The 17,097-nt window shown below is 35.6% G+C and overlaps 8 protein-coding genes across 8 annotated transcripts; 3 read left to right on the top strand and 5 right to left on the bottom strand.

Moving 5' to 3' along the window:
* Positions 1-632: 632 nt before the first annotated feature.
* RO3G_03470 (uncharacterized protein) lies at positions 633-1,035 on the bottom strand (the record flags this gene model as incomplete). Its single annotated transcript, XM_067658060.1, has 3 exons — positions 633-692; positions 811-886; positions 980-1,035. The coding sequence occupies 3 exons, from the start codon at positions 1,033-1,035 to the stop codon at positions 633-635; spliced, it is 192 nt and encodes a 63-aa protein (XP_067514161.1).
* A 914-nt stretch (positions 1,036-1,949) lies between these two features.
* RO3G_03469 (uncharacterized protein) lies at positions 1,950-2,552 on the top strand (the record flags this gene model as incomplete). Its single annotated transcript, XM_067658059.1, has 3 exons — positions 1,950-1,980; positions 2,033-2,162; positions 2,255-2,552. The coding sequence occupies 3 exons, from the start codon at positions 1,950-1,952 to the stop codon at positions 2,550-2,552; spliced, it is 459 nt and encodes a 152-aa protein (XP_067514160.1).
* A 375-nt stretch (positions 2,553-2,927) lies between these two features.
* RO3G_03468 (uncharacterized protein) lies at positions 2,928-3,179 on the top strand (the record flags this gene model as incomplete). The annotated part of the gene is made up of 2 exons (XM_067658058.1): positions 2,928-2,950; positions 3,002-3,179. 2 exons carry the CDS (start codon positions 2,928-2,930, stop codon positions 3,177-3,179), a joined length of 201 nt encoding a protein of 66 aa, XP_067514159.1.
* A 4,172-nt stretch (positions 3,180-7,351) lies between these two features.
* On the bottom strand, positions 7,352-7,603 carry RO3G_03467 (uncharacterized protein; the record flags this gene model as incomplete). Its single annotated transcript, XM_067658057.1, has 2 exons — positions 7,352-7,529; positions 7,581-7,603. 2 exons carry the CDS (start codon positions 7,601-7,603, stop codon positions 7,352-7,354), a joined length of 201 nt encoding a protein of 66 aa, XP_067514158.1.
* Positions 7,604-7,978: 375 nt separating this feature from the next.
* On the bottom strand, positions 7,979-8,667 carry RO3G_03466 (uncharacterized protein; the record flags this gene model as incomplete). The annotated part of the gene is made up of 3 exons (XM_067658056.1): positions 7,979-8,276; positions 8,369-8,498; positions 8,655-8,667. The coding sequence occupies 3 exons, from the start codon at positions 8,665-8,667 to the stop codon at positions 7,979-7,981; spliced, it is 441 nt and encodes a 146-aa protein (XP_067514157.1).
* Positions 8,668-9,866: 1,199 nt separating this feature from the next.
* On the top strand, positions 9,867-10,660 carry RO3G_03465 (uncharacterized protein; the record flags this gene model as incomplete). The annotated part of the gene is made up of 2 exons (XM_067658055.1): positions 9,867-10,070; positions 10,118-10,660. The coding sequence occupies 2 exons, from the start codon at positions 9,867-9,869 to the stop codon at positions 10,658-10,660; spliced, it is 747 nt and encodes a 248-aa protein (XP_067514156.1).
* A 262-nt stretch (positions 10,661-10,922) lies between these two features.
* Positions 10,923-11,263, bottom strand: RO3G_03464 (uncharacterized protein; the record flags this gene model as incomplete). The annotated part of the gene is made up of 2 exons (XM_067658054.1): positions 10,923-10,928; positions 11,000-11,263. The coding sequence occupies 2 exons, from the start codon at positions 11,261-11,263 to the stop codon at positions 10,923-10,925; spliced, it is 270 nt and encodes an 89-aa protein (XP_067514155.1).
* Positions 11,264-16,712: 5,449 nt separating this feature from the next.
* Positions 16,713-17,097, bottom strand: RO3G_03463 (uncharacterized protein; the record flags this gene model as incomplete). Its single annotated transcript, XM_067658053.1, has 3 exons — positions 16,713-16,798; positions 16,886-17,030; positions 17,080-17,097. 3 exons carry the CDS (start codon positions 17,095-17,097, stop codon positions 16,713-16,715), a joined length of 249 nt encoding a protein of 82 aa, XP_067514154.1.

The following is a 17,097-nucleotide window of genomic DNA, read 5'->3' as shown; positions in this document are numbered from 1 at the left end:
ACAAATCTACTTGGCCCTCTTAGAATGATAACACTTGTACATTGAAGAAAATTTAGCAAAGAACTATTCTTGACAAATCATAGTCCAATTTGGTAGTGTCAATAATGTTGAAAAAAAGTATAGTTTGACGCGATTTACGTGTTTGCAGAGTCGCGTTTTTGCGTTACCATTAGAATATTTATGGAAATACGCGGTACACTATAGACTTTTTTTTTCTTAGGATACTGCCATGAAGAATCGTCGCTCATGGGACATCCAAGTGGGGTCTAAATGCATACCTTGCAAGTTTGTTTAATTTATTGACTTTCTGCTTGCTTGTGTCCCTCTCTAATTACTACACAATGTACTTCCCCTCCCCTCCTCTATTCTTTGTTCATTTAGCGCGCTGATTTATTTGTTGATAGGTATATTACTCCCGAACGCCCAGGCATCGCTTCCTTCAGTGGATGCAATAAAGTAAGTACTCCTTAGGACTCTACGTTGACAACCTTAGGCTACGTTTGATATGAGAAACAAAGCTTAGAGAAATGACAGAAATGGGAACTTTGTTAGCTTTTATGATATTTTACAACATACTGGCTGCAAAGACAACAATGGCTTATTGTATCTGGGAAATCATCAAGTAAAGTATATCATTCATTTGTGAATAGTTTTACAAATTGGATGTCTTGATCTGCATAATGATCTGTATCCTAAATATAATGCAGAGATACATGGTGCTCAATTTCAAGCAAATGAAAACAAAATAAAATAATGTCTCTAATAAACCAACTATTCTGGATGATAGCGCAGCAAGTGGAAGTAATGTACCTTTGTCTTTGTGAAATTCTTTAACATGTATGTCACGTCCTTGGTATATGAATGTGATATCGTAAAATAAAAAAGACTATAAAATTCAAATAGACTGAAACATGTCATATTCTTTACTTAATATTATTTTATACCCTTTTCATAAAGATTTAATCAAATCCAAAGATACTTTGATTGATTATAACTGTAAATCTTGCATAAATAAATTTTGATAGGAAATCCCATTTTTGGTTATGCGAGTGGACTATTTATATTTATTTCTTAAATTGACCATGCTTTTAATTTATGCGTCATTATATCAGAAGCTATATATTTTTTAAAAAAAAACCTGTATTGAATTAAAGGAGTGGGATTAGTTATGACTAAATAATAGAGAAAAGACTGTAATAAATCTTTGTAAGGCATTCACTATGATTTTTTATAAATTGAATATGAATTATGTTTAAAGTTTGTTGGGATACGACACGATTTTATAATCAATTCTTTTTTTTTTTATTTTATATGGAGGCAAAGCTCAAGTTTATTGATGTAACGATATAAGCAAGTCACGATAATTGTTTTTGGGTTTTTCAATGTTAAAAGTATATGCAATAATAGATAAATATATTTTCTTTTCTTTTCTTTTTGTTGTTGGTTTGGTTGAGATGTGAATGGGTAAGAAAAGTTGTCAATAGCGATCTAGACTAATTCAATGAGAAAAGAGGTAAGACGCGGTGAGCGCAACCTTGAAGAAAGAGTTCCTCTTGGTAAGCCTGTCGGATGAGCTTGCGGGCGCTTTGAATGACAATAGACGGAGCAAAAGGTTGATTGTTGAAAATCAGCTGCCAGGTAGCACGCCATACAGCCAGTAATGTATATCCAACCACTATAGCTGGAGAGACAGGCAAAGGGCAACAGATAGGCGGAGGAAATTCCAGATGGAAAAGGGCTTTCTGTAGTTGGTTTGTCGTCAGAGGCAGAAGACGAAAATACTCATCCCAAACAGTTTGCCAAACGAGCCATTTTTTTGGGCTTTATAATCAACTCTGAAACAGAAGCTATACCAAATTTGGACTGTTTTTTTAATATATTATATCAACACATATGAGCGCTCTCTTTATACGAGCTTTTTATTCACTCAATGTCGTATTCATCAGCAAATGCAATGGAAATACGATTCCACGACTGTGAGTAATTCCTAATTTAGTTGCCCTTACCCAGTCAACTAACATTGATTTTATAGTTATTTTATCCTACATCACCAATGCTTCACCAGAGAATGTGTCCTTAGCACAATTCGTGGAGGAAGAATATAAGGCTATTGCCAAAAATAGTAATCTTAATGAAGATTTTCAAAGTGTATGGTCCAGAAGGTTCAAAGATGTATGCCAATCTCAAGGCTTTAAGATACGTGAGTGATGATTGATAAATGATTGAAAACAAAAAAGCTAACGGCACTATATAGAAACAATCAAAGCCAGACTGGAGTGTTGCTGGCTCTTGAGATGATGAGGCTTGTGCATGAGGCAGCTCCAAGTCGTGCAACTAGCGATGTACCTGCCTCCTCCACTGCTCGCGATGTTGCTGGTTCTGGTGCTGCTGTAACGTCACAGCAGCAGTATAAGCTGAAAAAAGAAGATAAAGAGAGCACAAGTAAGATGTATGCTGCTCTTAAAGACGATGAGATGTGGACGCTATCGTCTGGAAAGAAGGTAGAAAGACAGATGGAAGCTTTTTCCTCCCTTTGTGAAAAAGAACAGTAGGATTCATCAATATGTGCATGATATCGTACTAACTGTTGTTTTGCTTTTATTCTTTGACAGTCCTTGCCACTCCTTGACCATGGGTCCTTTCGCTCCTATCTAGAGTGAGTACTTTTCTGAAGAGAAACTTGAAGAAATCAAGAATGAAAGTGCCCCAGAGGTGACGATCTTGCCGGTTGAGTTAAGCGAGTTGAAGAACGGTATGAACGTGCATGTTCCTTCAAGTTTCATCCAGTGGAGCAACCCGATCTGCACTGGATGCACCAAAGCATCATGAATGCTTTGAGTTTGCCCTTTTGCAGATATCTTGCCAAGGAACGAACTGAAAGCGACCTCCTCAAAAGAGTGTGGTCTTTCATAGACACATGCTTCGATATGACCGATATCGTGGTTGCAAGGTAAGTTCATCTATGCAGGGCGAGTTCTACGTATACTTACAAGTTCCACAGCGGAGAAAGAGCTAGTCGAGCCAGCTCAGAAAGAATGAACGTTGGAAGATCTCTTGGTGCTTTTGATGGCATCGAAAGAAAAAAGGTCGGTACCAAGGTTGATCTTCTCTTCTCGATCGAGCAGATCGAGTACCAAAGCTGTTGTCGAGCTCAGCATGAAGTGTCCAAAGACACTTAAAGACATGCTCTTTGAAATGGAGCAATTGGCGCCAAGCTGTTTAAGAAAGCTGAAGAGCAGTGGTTTTATGGTGGCTGGTAAGTAATAAGAAGAACGAGCTCCAGGCATTTCTGATCTTTAATGTTAGGCACTTGCCTCCAAAGTCTGGTGATGGATTGTCCACGGGGATATGTTAGCCGAGTAAGTAAGCTGCCAGACTGACTAATATATCCCAGATCTCCTGAAAGCTTTGTAAGAGACTTTCCCCCCCCCGTCTTTCACGTTGCTTGGCATGTCAAAAGCCTGTTTACAGAAGTTGTGGCTACTATCAAAACAAGGCAAGATGTGTTAATTCTCTCTTACACTGCTAAAAAAAAAGACAATGCTTTTGCCTTGCTTCATTTCTGTGAAGCTTCTTAATAAAAAAAAAGGAAGCAGGATTCCTAGGTTGACGAAACTTTATTTACCTCAAAGACAAAAGTACATTACTTCCACTTGCTGCGCTATCATCCAGAATAGTTGGTTTATTAGAGACATTATTTTATTTTGTTTTCATTTGCTTGAAATTGAGCGCCATCTACCGCATATTTCCATAAAGATTTTAATGATGACACAAAAATATGTTAAATATCCTCAACCATATTAGTTTGCTAGAAAATTTTGGTATTGTCAAACTCGAGTATGGTTTGTCAAAATACTTTTCTATTACTAGTTTTTTTTTTAAGATTGCTTTAATGTTGGGTGTTTCCATATTTGGAATGTATAACTATTATAATTCTACGCAATGACAAAAAAAAAAACAAGATCTGTCAAGTCAAATTCCGATTACTGTAGTCTTCTATATTTTTCGATTTGGTGCTAGAGGGAGGGGGGTTTTATCAAACCGGCTTATAGGCATTACAAAGATAAACAAAGTTAGTAACAAGAGATCGATATTGAGCATGAAATTTACAGACTAAACACAGTCTGGGATCATTGACTGACTTTATATGACAAACGACCAATGATGAGTACGTAGGACAAAAAAACATCATCTGATAAAGAGTAAACGATCTTTCGATCATTTTTGCTAATATCACCAACTGAGGGGGAAATGTCATGCAAGCATGGCCTTTTATTGATTGAAACATGGATACAATGATCCTATGAGTAATGCCTTGATATTGCAAATCAAATATATGTCAGGCCATGTTAAAGTGTAAAACACAAAATTAAATTAAGATCAGATAAAATGACCAGGGGCCTTTATCTAACCAAGAATATATCTAGTTACATAATGCAAAAAAAAAAAAAAAAAAAAAAAAAAAAAAAAAAAAAAAAAAAAACATCAATTCATTTTCCCATTGGGCTCGATCTGTTCTTGGATCTTTTTTGAAAAGTAAATGTAGCGATAATGTGCACCCAAAGAAACCATCTTAATGAGATATACCATTTTCAATCGATTTTTTTACATCTAATAAATTTGATTTGTTGATTGATTCTCGGAATCAGATAAAAAATAAAACGTGAAACAAAGACTACCTCGTTATTAAGATCAATGAAAATCACAGACCCATTTCGGCTTCCACAGGAACGTTCGGAAAAGCGTTTTCTAAAAGTCAAAAAAAAAAAAGTAACGGTGCACAACAAAAACGTACCCCGGCAAAATGAACAAGGTACATTAATTGTTTTTTATCGTTTTCGTATCGAGTAGTCTATCTGAATTATTGTATACAAACACAGTGTCATTATTTAAAAATGAAGACTATGCAATAATAAACAAAAGTGCATTTGATCCTTTAATCTACCTTGAATTCAAGGTGTCAGCATGATAACAACAGAAAACCTTATGATCAAAGACCAGCCTATAATAAGGCCCATAAAACCTTAGTCATTTGCTATTTTAAAGAGAAGTTTTTTCATAGTAAAAGACATATCAAGTTTCTCCCGGTTTCTGGGATGACAAAAGTAACTTTATTGGATCTTTTGAACATCTCATATACACATTAGTTATTATAGTAAAATACAGATCAGATCACTTCTTTTTTTCAAGTGCAAAAATCAATCCCTTATTTGTAAGCTTTGAGACACTATAAAGTATCGTTTTCTGTAATTATGTTTTAAGCTTCATATGCCTCAGTAACATCACACAAATAAATCTTACAACATAAAGGCAAAGCACTAAAACAAAGCGGAGTTGATCAAAGAAACAGTAGAAAGTGATTCTTACAAAAAACCCCACTAGTTGTACAAAACAATCTTATCTGATCTTATGCTTTATTTGTAATTTAAAGTTACTTATTCGGACTCTTTTATGTATCCGTCGCAAAATATCTGACTTTCGAATTCTAAGGATAAGTCGGTAGTTTAGATAAATTCGTAAGTTTATACATTGTTTTCAAGAGCAGATCTACGTTTGACCCAAAAAGGTATTTTTATATTACTTGGTGGATTTTTGATCTAGTGTATTATTCCCTTTATAATAACCATACTTATGAAACTATTTCTTTTTTCCTTTATGTGCCTTGATAGATATGCTATTGACATTACATTGTCATATTTTAAAGCAGTATAAAATCAATATAGGGATGCTCCGCTAAACAGTCACGCCATCAGCAAAACTCAATCAATAAGCCATCATCTCATACAGTCTTTTCTTATAAAAAGATGCACGCATATGCGATTGTTCACAAAAGGATTAAAAAGCAATATTTGGATACTATTAAATAATGCCTGTACAATATACCTAGTTTATATTAAAAAGCATTTGTCTAACCAAACTAAGCGAGTGCAGACGTCTGTCAATACTATACTTATTGAGAAAAAGAAATTTCCAAATTTTGGCCCTGATCTACTTTTATTATTTATACAAATGCTTCTTCTCTTTCTCTCTCATAGATCATGTATAATAAACTCTCTATTGAATAAGACAAACAATATCAAATTTTATGATATACATGTTCATACCCTGTTGGTCTTCACTCACAATCTTTTGTCAATTGCGTTTTTTTTTATATGCGTGATTTTGTTTAATAATATATGTCCAGAGTTTATATACTTTTCACAGTGTAGATATTAATATATATACTGTGCGGATAGCGAAATACACAAAACAATATGCAGATCTTTATATAATTTAACATAAGCACTTGTTCCTCAATTACCAGTCTATTTTGGTAGATATACATACATGTTAATAAGCCTACATTTCCATATACTCACACTATTAATCGTTAATAATGCTTGATTGCTATACGATGACAATCTTTGAAGTACAACATATATAATGTACTTCCCCTCCCCTCCTCTATTCTTTGTTCATTTAGCGCGCTGATTTATTTGTTGATAGGTATATTACTCCCGAACGCCCAGGCATCGCTTCCTTCAGTGGATGCAATAAAGTAAGTACTCCTTAGGACTCTACGTTGACAACCTTAGGCTACGTTTGATATGAGAAACAAAGCTTAGAGAAATGACAGAAATGGGAACTTTGTTAGCTTTTATGATATTTTACAACATACTGGCTGCAAAGACAACAATGGCTTATTGTATCTGGGAAATCATCAAGTAAAGTATATCATTCATTTGTGAATAGTTTTACAAATTGGATGTCTTGATCTGCATAATGATCTGTATCCTAAATATAATGCAGAGATACATGGTGCTCAATTTCAAGCAAATGAAAACAAAATAAAATAATGTCTCTAATAAACCAACTATTCTGGATGATAGCGCAGCAAGTGGAAGTAATGTACTTTTGTCTTTGAGGTAAATAAAGTTTCGTCAACCTAGGAATCCTGCTTCCTTTTTTTTTATTAAGAAGCTTCACAGAAATGAAGCAAGGCAAAAGCATTGTCTTTTTTTTTAGCAGTGTAAGAGAGAATTAACACATCTTGCCTTGTTTTGATAGTAGCCACAACTTCTGTAAACAGGCTTTTGACATGCCAAGCAACGTGAAAGACGGGGGGGGGAAAGTCTCTTACAAAGCTTTCAGGAGATCTGGGATATATTAGTCAGTCTGGCAGCTTACTTACTCGGCTAACATATCCCCGTGGACAATCCATCACCAGACTTTGGAGGCAAGTGCCTAACATTAAAGATCAGAAATGCCTGGAGCTCGTTCTTCTTATTACTTACCAGCCACCATAAAACCACTGCTCTTCAGCTTTCTTAAACAGCTTGGCGCCAATTGCTCCATTTCAAAGAGCATGTCTTTAAGTGTCTTTGGACACTTCATGCTGAGCTCGACAACAGCTTTGGTACTCGATCTGCTCGATCGAGAAGAGAAGATCAACCTTGGTACCGACCTTTTTTCTTTCGATGCCATCAAAAGCACCAAGAGATCTTCCAACGTTCATTCTTTCTGAGCTGGCTCGACTAGCTCTTTCTCCGCTGTGGAACTTGTAAGTATACGTAGAACTCGCCCTGCATAGATGAACTTACCTTGCAACCACGATATCGGTCATATCGAAGCATGTGTCTATGAAAGACCACACTCTTTTGAGGAGGTCGCTTTCAGTTCGTTCCTTGGCAAGATATCTGCAAAAGGGCAAACTCAAAGCATTCATGATGCTTTGGTGCATCCAGTGCAGATCGGGTTGCTCCACTGGATGAAACTTGAAGGAACATGCACGTTCATACCGTTCTTCAACTCGCTTAACTCAACCGGCAAGATCGTCACCTCTGGGGCACTTTCATTCTTGATTTCTTCAAGTTTCTCTTCAGAAAAGTACTCACTCTAGATAGGAGCGAAAGGACCCATGGTCAAGGAGTGGCAAGGACTGTCAAAGAATAAAAGCAAAACAACAGTTAGTACGATATCATGCACATATTGATGAATCCTACTGTTCTTTTTCACAAAGGGAGGAAAAAGCTTCCATCTGTCTTTCTACCTTCTTTCCAGACGATAGCGTCCACATCTCATCGTCTTTAAGAGCAGCATACATCTTACTTGTGCTCTCTTTATCTTCTTTTTTCAGCTTATACTGCTGCTGTGACGTTACAGCAGCACCAGAACCAGCAACATCGCGAGCAGTGGAGGAGGCAGGTACATCGCTAGTTGCACGACTTGGAGCTGCCTCATGCACAAGCCTCATCATCTCAAGAGCCAGCAACACTCCAGTCTGGCTTTGATTGTTTCTATATAGTGCCGTTAGCTTTTTTGTTTTCAATCATTTATCAATCATCACTCACGTATCTTAAAGCCTTGAGATTGGCATACATCTTTGAACCTTCTGGACCATACACTTTGAAAATCTTCATTAAGATTACTATTTTTGGCAATAGCCTTATATTCTTCCTCCACGAATTGTGCTAAGGACACATTCTCTGGTGAAGCATTGGTGATGTAGGATAAAATAACTATAAAATCAATGTTAGTTGACTGGGTAAGGGCAACTAAATTAGGAATTACTCACAGTCGTGGAAGCGTACTTCAGATGTTTATTTTAAGAATATATCCATACAATCATTTTCAGTATTCTTTTACGCCGCCTTTAGTTTTAACAACTGCTTTACATCGTCTCTTCATGTTTCGAACTGATCCGTCAGCAAACTCATCATCCATTCTTTCCCATTCTTCTCGTAGAGCCACCTTCAATTGCTCCAATTTTTTGACCGATGATCTTTCTCTCTCAACTCGTCTTTCAAGAGCATTCCAAACATGCTCAATGAGGTTCAAATCAGGGCTTTGACCAGGCCAGTACTCAAAACCCTTGATTTGGTGGGTTTCCTTCCACCATCGAGCACAACCACCTGTATGACAGGAAGCTCCATCCTCTTGGAAGATAAAATTCCTCTTCTAGTGCAAGGTGATATTTGTAAACCAAGGATGAAACATATTGGCCAAAATATTGATATACGTTTCTTGGTCTACGGAACCGGTATCAATAATTTCTAAAGGTTTGAAACTTCCTCCCCAAAAACATTCTCAAATCATAGCACCACCTCCACCCCACTTGACTGTGGATATTATATTTCTTTCATCATAACGCTCTCCTTCCTTCCTGAGCACTCTTTTTCCGCGTTTTTTTTTTTTTTTCCTTCTACACAAAAGCGCGATTCATTGGACCAGACAACATTTCTCTATTGGTCCAATTGATGTGTTTCTTTGCCTAGCGAAGCCTACTTTTGCAGTGTCTTGCAGTCAATTTAGGTTTGTGAGCTGCTCTGTACGATTTGAAGTCGAGTTGATTGACATACGATCGAAGAGTTTCTATGCAAACAAAGACATCTAGCTTTGCTAATCCCATATTTATTTCTTTAAGAGGCAAAAGGATCCTCTCTAATCATCCTCATCAAGTGCCTTTCAGTTCTTTCATTTATTTTCAATGGACGACCCGTTTGCTTGTAAGGCAAAGGACTGCTATAGTTATCAATATTGGCTTTTATGTCTTGTACAGTAGACCTGTCCAATCCAACAATTTCTGCAGTCTCTCTAATCGTGTGATGTGTTCTAAGAAGACAAAAAACCCATGCTTTACTTTTTTTTGTCTCATCTTCAGAAATAACTAAAGGTCGTAAGCAATCTTTGGAGATTTGAGCAGACATGCTTTTTAATGTGTTGATGGATGAGAAAAGACAACTTTATTTTGTTATGAGCATAAAATTTTCCTTAATAAACTTCTTTGTCGCATAATTTCTTTGGGGTGACTGTATTACCATATACGCGACTTCTTTCCGCTTTTCATCACTTTCTATAGATTTCTGCCTTATTTGGAAGTCCTCGTTATGCACCACAGCAGCAAGCAACTCGAGCAACTGCAGGCAGACTTAGCCGCAGCCCATGCTGAGATACGCAAGTTACAACAAGAGAATGCTTTCTTACGGAAGCAACTTGCTCCGAAGCCTTCAATCACAAACATCCCACCTTCTTCATCTGGATGCACCATATCTCTAACCGTTCCTTCTTCTCTCATAGTTCCCCCTTCTCATGTAAGTGTCCCCCATCGCCTAACAACGCCTCCACTCCTCTTCCTAAGATTGCTAAGCCTAAACGCGATAATTCCCAACCTAGCCTGACTGCTATTGCCAGGCAATTCTCTTCACCTGCTAAACCAACAGGCTTTAAGCTCATCCATGTACCCATTCGACACCGCCTCCCTCTACAACAATTGCGCTCCAACCTTCGCAGATTACACATTAACACCCGTCAAATTCTGGATATTCATTATCCAGATAGAAATTTGGTCAGCTTCCTTATCCACATTGGTTATGAAACTGAGCTCCGTTTACAACTAAGCAAATTCAACATCACAGTCCGTGACGATTTCGATCCTTTAGACCCATCAATCATTCGCGACCCTACTCTCGTCAATGAACCTATTGACCACAAAGTAAAACATGCTCGCAAAGCATTCCTCCATAGAATCTGTGTCGCCCTCCGACGATTCAGGACTCTCATTTACAATGCTGTTGCCAACTTCTTTGTCCAGTCTGACCTTATTGGCCTCGATGACTTAGCATCTTATGACCTTGCTCCACCATACAAGTACTGTACAGGACATATCCTTGATCATGTATAGACTCTGTGGATAAATAACCAACATGTTCATCCAACTGCTTGTACCATCCTTTATGAACCTAACTACGTACTTCACATAAAAAGATTTGCCAACTTCGCCAGCCGACCTCACACTGATATCTATACACGTCTTTCCCTCACTACTCATTCACATTCTTTTTCCTTTTTTGCCCTTGCTCCCATAAGGGATTTTTTTAGCTTCATTTACATCTCATTTGATCTTGCTTGGGCAATTATGGTGTCTTGAAACGCCGCGAGCTCATTTAAGCCTAAAATAAGATATTTAGTTTAATCGTATTACCATATACGCAAAATGTACAGATTTATTAGATAGGCTTACGGTTGAGACAGTCTTCAAATTTTGATGCAGAATATCTACAAATTCCTTGTACGCCACTATGCAATGCTCGGTTTCAAGCATCTGCAATTCTAGTTGCTGATGTCTCCTCATCCAATAACTGTTCACTTTTGAGTTTGCTTTTTCAAACAGATCAAGATTGCACAATTGGATTGAGTTCAGGAGAGTAAGGAGGTAGATACACACACCCATAACCGTGGCTTTCAATGTGTCTTTGAATACCTTCATGCTTATGAATGGGCGCATTATTCGTTACCAAATAATGTCCACAAAATTGTTCACAACGTTCCATTATATCTAAAAAACTGCTTATAAAGTTAAAGTAATAGCCTGTAGTTGTACCACCATCATCGCTCTATTTCGCTTTTGTTCCTCCGGTTGCTTTTCTATTTTTTGAAAGAGCTAGTGCTCGGGGCCGTCTGACATTTATTTTCACAGCGCTGAAAGGAAAAATGGCACCTAGAGTGGCAATGATCTCTTGTACTAACCCAAAATACTTTAAACTTGATTCATATTCAATTTATAAAAAATCAGAGTAGTGAATGCCTTACAAAGATTTATTTCAGTCTTTTCTCTATTATTCGGTCATAGCTAATTCCTCTCCTTTAACTCACTACAAGCTGCTTTGATATAACTTCTGTTGCAATGACACATAAATGAAAAATAGACCAATTTAAGAAATAGTTATAAGCAGACTAGGAACAGATCTTTATATTAAAATTGATTCATGCTAGATCTACAGCTATAGTTAATTAAAGTATCTTGAAAAGGATATAAATATCAGATACAATAATATTAAATAAAAATATAACTTTTTAAGGCTCGTTGAATTTTATAATTTTTATTCTTATATCACATCTCTGCTCTTGTTTTGGGCATCTTTACAACTAATCAGCTTCCTTTGGACAAAAAAAAAATTCCTCTTGAGATTTATATGGAAAGCTGCTTCGTCTATGAACATTCAATTGCTTGTGAAATATAAGTCGTTCTCCATACATCTCTTAACTAGTTCGTTGTACTGTTCAATTTTTTTAGGCTTATTTCTCTCCACAGATTACAAATGCGCTTGCTTGAAGGTAATTCTACGTTTTTGCCTAGCAAACTTATAGAAGTCACTCTTAGTGATGTGAAGCTATCCGAACTTTTCATGCAAAAAATCAAGTATATCTTGTAGCACAACAGAATCTGCATTTTCGACTGCCCATTGAATCATATATTTCTTGTGATCATCTGTTAGGACAGGTGGTCTACCAACTGATATTCCACTACCGGGTGGGCTCTGAATATATTTCTGAATGTCTTTATTTTTTTTTTGGAATCCATCCCTGTGCTGCATGCAAATTGATGTTGAGTTTCAGAGCGGCAGCTCTGATACTCATTCCTTTTTCCTCAACAAGGAAAAAAGCTATTCCTCCTCAACATCCTTATAATGCTTGTATGAGCAATTTTTAGCATCCTTCTGAGGCTTTTCAGCGAATCAATTCTTTCTCTCTTTGGCTTCTTTCCCAGGTAGCTTCAAATCTGTGTAGATGTCAAAATTGGTCACATTTTCAATCCGATATATTTCGTTGTCTACTTCCATTTCAATATTCACTATTTCATTTTCTTTATTGTCGTATTAGTTTTCTAAACTGTCTTCGTAATTGCTATTATCTATTTGCTTTACGATGAACGTGAGGAAGGAAAGGTTAGAAAAGGCGCCAGTTTTTTATAAAATGGGCAAATAGTTTTTTTTTTTTTTTTTTCATAGTGCGCACTTTTCCCAAATTCAGCTGAACACAACACTTATTTTACAACACTACAGCTTCGTCTCTATCCCACTCCTTTCAACAACGTCTGACACCCAACGCTCGACAAAGCAGATGCTTTCATGACTAGAGATCATCAACTATCACACCATTCGTTTTTAAATAACAATTGTCCACCAAACCACACTTTTCAGCAACGTATCAACCTTACTCCTTTCGCTCTTCAAGTTATTCAATATTTAACACACTCCAATGGCAATTCGTCTTCTACCAAGCATTATAAACCATTATTACTTCCTCCAGCCGTCGACGTCCCTACCTCGCATTCGACAAAACAATGTGAGTCATTCTGGTCTCTCAGTATCCCGCTTCTCTTTCGCACAATACGGTCTCCTTCACAAGAAAGTCTGCTGCAAGCAAACTCTCAAAAAAAACATTCCGACTCAACACCCATTACCTTACTGCATTATTTATACTGATAGTCAGCCGATCGCTGACGAATCTTTTGAGTTCACTCTATTTCTCTGTCCACCTAAACATGCAATCTGACTATATATTTTATCATTCTATACTAACAACTCTAACGGCATATTTTCAATGATATCATTCATATTCCACGAACATTTAGCTCTTTCACCAAAACAACTGGCTCTCATAATCCTACTCTACCATTTGCTTCTCTATCCTTTGAGTAAATTTTTACATACACCCTTCAAGGTATATGGATAACAAACTGGCACTCGTCTTCAACAACTCGTCTTTTTCTCCCATAGACAAAATCAACACAGCTCACAGTAGCCAGCATCAACCCCAAACTCTGTCATTTTATATCGACAATTCTAGCTAGATAACCTTCTTCAGTTCCCTCATATTCAGTCTTTTAGCACTCATGAAGACATTTGAAGGGTTTTAAAAAATATAGATTTTTTACTCTAAAACTAAAATAAAAGAACATGGTTTGTCAAAATACTTTTCTATTACTAGTTTTTTTTTTTACGAGTGCTTTAATGTTGGGTGTTTCCATATTTGGAATGTATAGCTACTATAATTCTAGGCAATGACAAAAAAAAACAAGATCTGTCAAGTCAAATTCCGATTACTGTAGTCTTCTATATTTTTCGATTTGGTGCTAGAGGGTTTTTTTTTTCTACAGCGAATTTATGATTTACCGTTAATATAGTAAGTAGCTTTTGTCATCTTTTGTGTATATATTTTATGCATATCACTACTTTTAACAGCAGAAAGTTAAATACAATATATCTTTAAACATAAATCAATTAAAACTGTAAAGGCTTTTGCTTCTCTCTTGGAGGAGCATGATTACAATTATTTATTTGTATAACAGCATATCAAGTACAAGCATATAAGTTGCCCTCTTTTTTAAAAAAGCAAGTAATATTTAAATTCTACAATCACCATTGTAAAAGCTTACATTTGGTTTTGCATAGATATGGTGCAAATTAAAAAGATGAGCATGTTTTGTGCCCTTTCAAAGCGTACAACGCAACAAAAGTTACATGTTACACGAAATCGGAATCTGCATGATTGAGAATTGAAACAAAAAATATATATATTTTTTTTTTTTTTTTTAGCAAGATATTTTTGAAAATGATAACAATATTGAACTTGTAGAAGATTTAAATTTATTTTATAAATCTGTAGAGAAAAGTATCAGTAATCTTTGTGTGTATTTTTTTTTTTTTTTTTTTTTGCAAAATCACGACGATCACAATAATTCCAAACAGGAAGAAAACCCATCCAAAATACATACTATCAGTTCCCGACTTTTTAAACAAATTTTAGTCGCTGGGAAAACCTACCCATTTTGAACATCTGCTTATGCATATGCATGTGCCTCCAACCTTTCTGTATATTTGTAATAGATCCGAATGCGAAATTGATATAGTTGTTATAAAATAAACAAATGTAAAAATCACAATGATATTTAAATATACACCATTGCATACATTACACAAAAATCAATTTATATGCAAAATAAGCTATGTATAAATTATGTTTTTTTTATATTAATAATAGACTATATACCTATGATAAATGCATGAACTACGCGTTTTTATGATCAATAAAGAGTGAGTTTCTGAATAAGCGCATCGTTTCTCCTTTTTGAGAAGTACAGCGACATCTTTTTATGGTACAATGGCTTACTGAAAAAATACTATATGTTGAAGACTTTTAGACTTTGCTTTGATGAACAGTGCTGGATGGTGCCTTAAATAGAACCATTTCACATAACCTAATGTTCGTGCCCAAAATTACATCTACAAGTAAATTACTATTAGTGGGCTGATTGTAAAAGAAAACTGTACATAAGAGATAGATCAATTGGATTTTAGAAGGATGAATATTCGAATGAAACTATGGCAATACTGACCTTATGAGGTTTACTTTTAGGATGTTTGGTGTTTCAGTTGCTTGTATTCAGCCATAGAGTCCTAGAAACAAAATAAACGCTTGGATAAATAGCCAAAACGTTATTCATTAAATCAACATAGTTTACGAAGGACATAGTATGCTCTATTCCCAAGATTATGTAGAGAAATACCACGATCAGCAGCGATTGCACTAATCGACGATGGTACCTAAAGGCTGCTATCCGAAATAGTGTCTTTCTTTGTACTTTGCCATATTCAATATTAGCATAACAAAAGAAACCATTTCTAGCCACATTAAATTTTCTTATATAAATGCGCAAAAGCTTTACCCATAGCATTTAATTATATTAGAAGAAATATTCTTTTCATGACTATTTTAAAAATTGTGCTATGCTCCAGATCATCTACAAAGACAACATATTATTTTCTAATGCTTAATTCTGAATCATGACACATACACCGATGAACATTCTCATGTTTCATAGAGATAAATCATCATACTCCTTCACTTAGATCAGAATAACTTTGTAGATGAATCGCTGATCTAATTGTGAAAAAGAATCTCGTAAATTATGAACGGAAGCCTCCTTTACCTTCATCATTAATGGTTGCACATCCTTTAATAATACAATCGTAGCATCCTAGAACCAGATTTCTATGATAGACAAAACTGTTTATATGTCACAAAAAAGAAGAATAACAGAAAGAAGAATAACAGAAAGAAGATAACAATTTTAAAATTTTTTTTACCCTATTTTTCGAAAGTGTAAGCAATTACTAACTTTGTATAATGCAGCAGAGATAATAAGAAAAATGTTACTATGAAATTTTTAAAATGTAAAATCAGGGCAGTTTAAATCAACAAGCCATATTATACATGTCATCTATAAGATAAAATTCGTTTTCATCAGTTCGCTCATTGATATAAAATACTCTATTATATATAAACAATCGTAATTAGGTATATCAGCCCTTGATTTTTGATTAGTTATATTACTCTTTCGCAATTTACAGCAAGTATGTCATTTACTTTTAGATTACTAAACTTTCCTTATAAATCAGGAGATGTTGTAGAAACATAAAAATTAAAGTTGTCTTTGTATTTTCTATTTTAAGATTTTCGAATGATTATTGCTATTCATTTTAAAAGAATCAAGTATTTAGTAGTAATAAACATTCTAAGCCTATAAATGAGCTTAAAGTTGGCAGCCTTTGTTTTATAAAGACTGTGTGTCATAGAAAGAACTGAAATTGACAGATTTATTGATACCCTTCACAATAACTTGCCACAGTTTATCTGGGAAAGAAAGTCCATGCAACGATATCTAGCTTGACTTCAATATATAAAATGTACCCAGATTGCCTATTTTTAACAAAATGAGGGAGCCTTTGGGATTCTTAATATAATGAAAAGCTTGATAAGGGTTTTGTCTAAGCCTATCAAGCTTAATACACTATTAGCACTGGTTTCCCCTCGTGATGTAGCAAATATAGGAGAACACTCGAGCGAATCGAAAGGCAATAAACAATGAACAATTATTTTTATATTTATTTTCAAGCTTTGAATAGCACATCGCCGCTATCTGAGTCAAGATGGCCGATATATGCGCTCTTTGCCATGTTACAAAATAGTCCGACGTCTAATATGCCAGATAAGCATTTGAGTTCTTTATAAAGTGATGAAGCGTCGTGTATAGGCCCAAAATGACAATCCAAAATGAAATTACCATTGTCTGTCACTACTGGCCCTGCTTTATCTGAAGGTTGAGCTATTCTAAGCTGGATATTGGCATCAGGAAACATGCGTTTGAGTGTGTACTGAATAGGCGTCAGGGCCATTGGTATAACCTCTATAGGCACACCTCTCCTCCACTATTTTACATGTAAAGAAAAAAGAATAGGTACTATGTTATAAGCTTACCTTTGTTCCTAATTGCAT

Source organism: Rhizopus delemar, genomic scaffold (genome assembly GCF_000149305.1).
Source record: "Rhizopus delemar RA 99-880 supercont3.2 genomic scaffold, whole genome shotgun sequence".
Lineage (NCBI taxonomy): Eukaryota > Fungi > Mucoromycota > Mucoromycetes > Mucorales > Rhizopodaceae > Rhizopus > Rhizopus delemar.
Note: the sequence above shows the minus strand (reverse complement) of the source record. Positions and strands in the feature narration are given on the sequence as shown.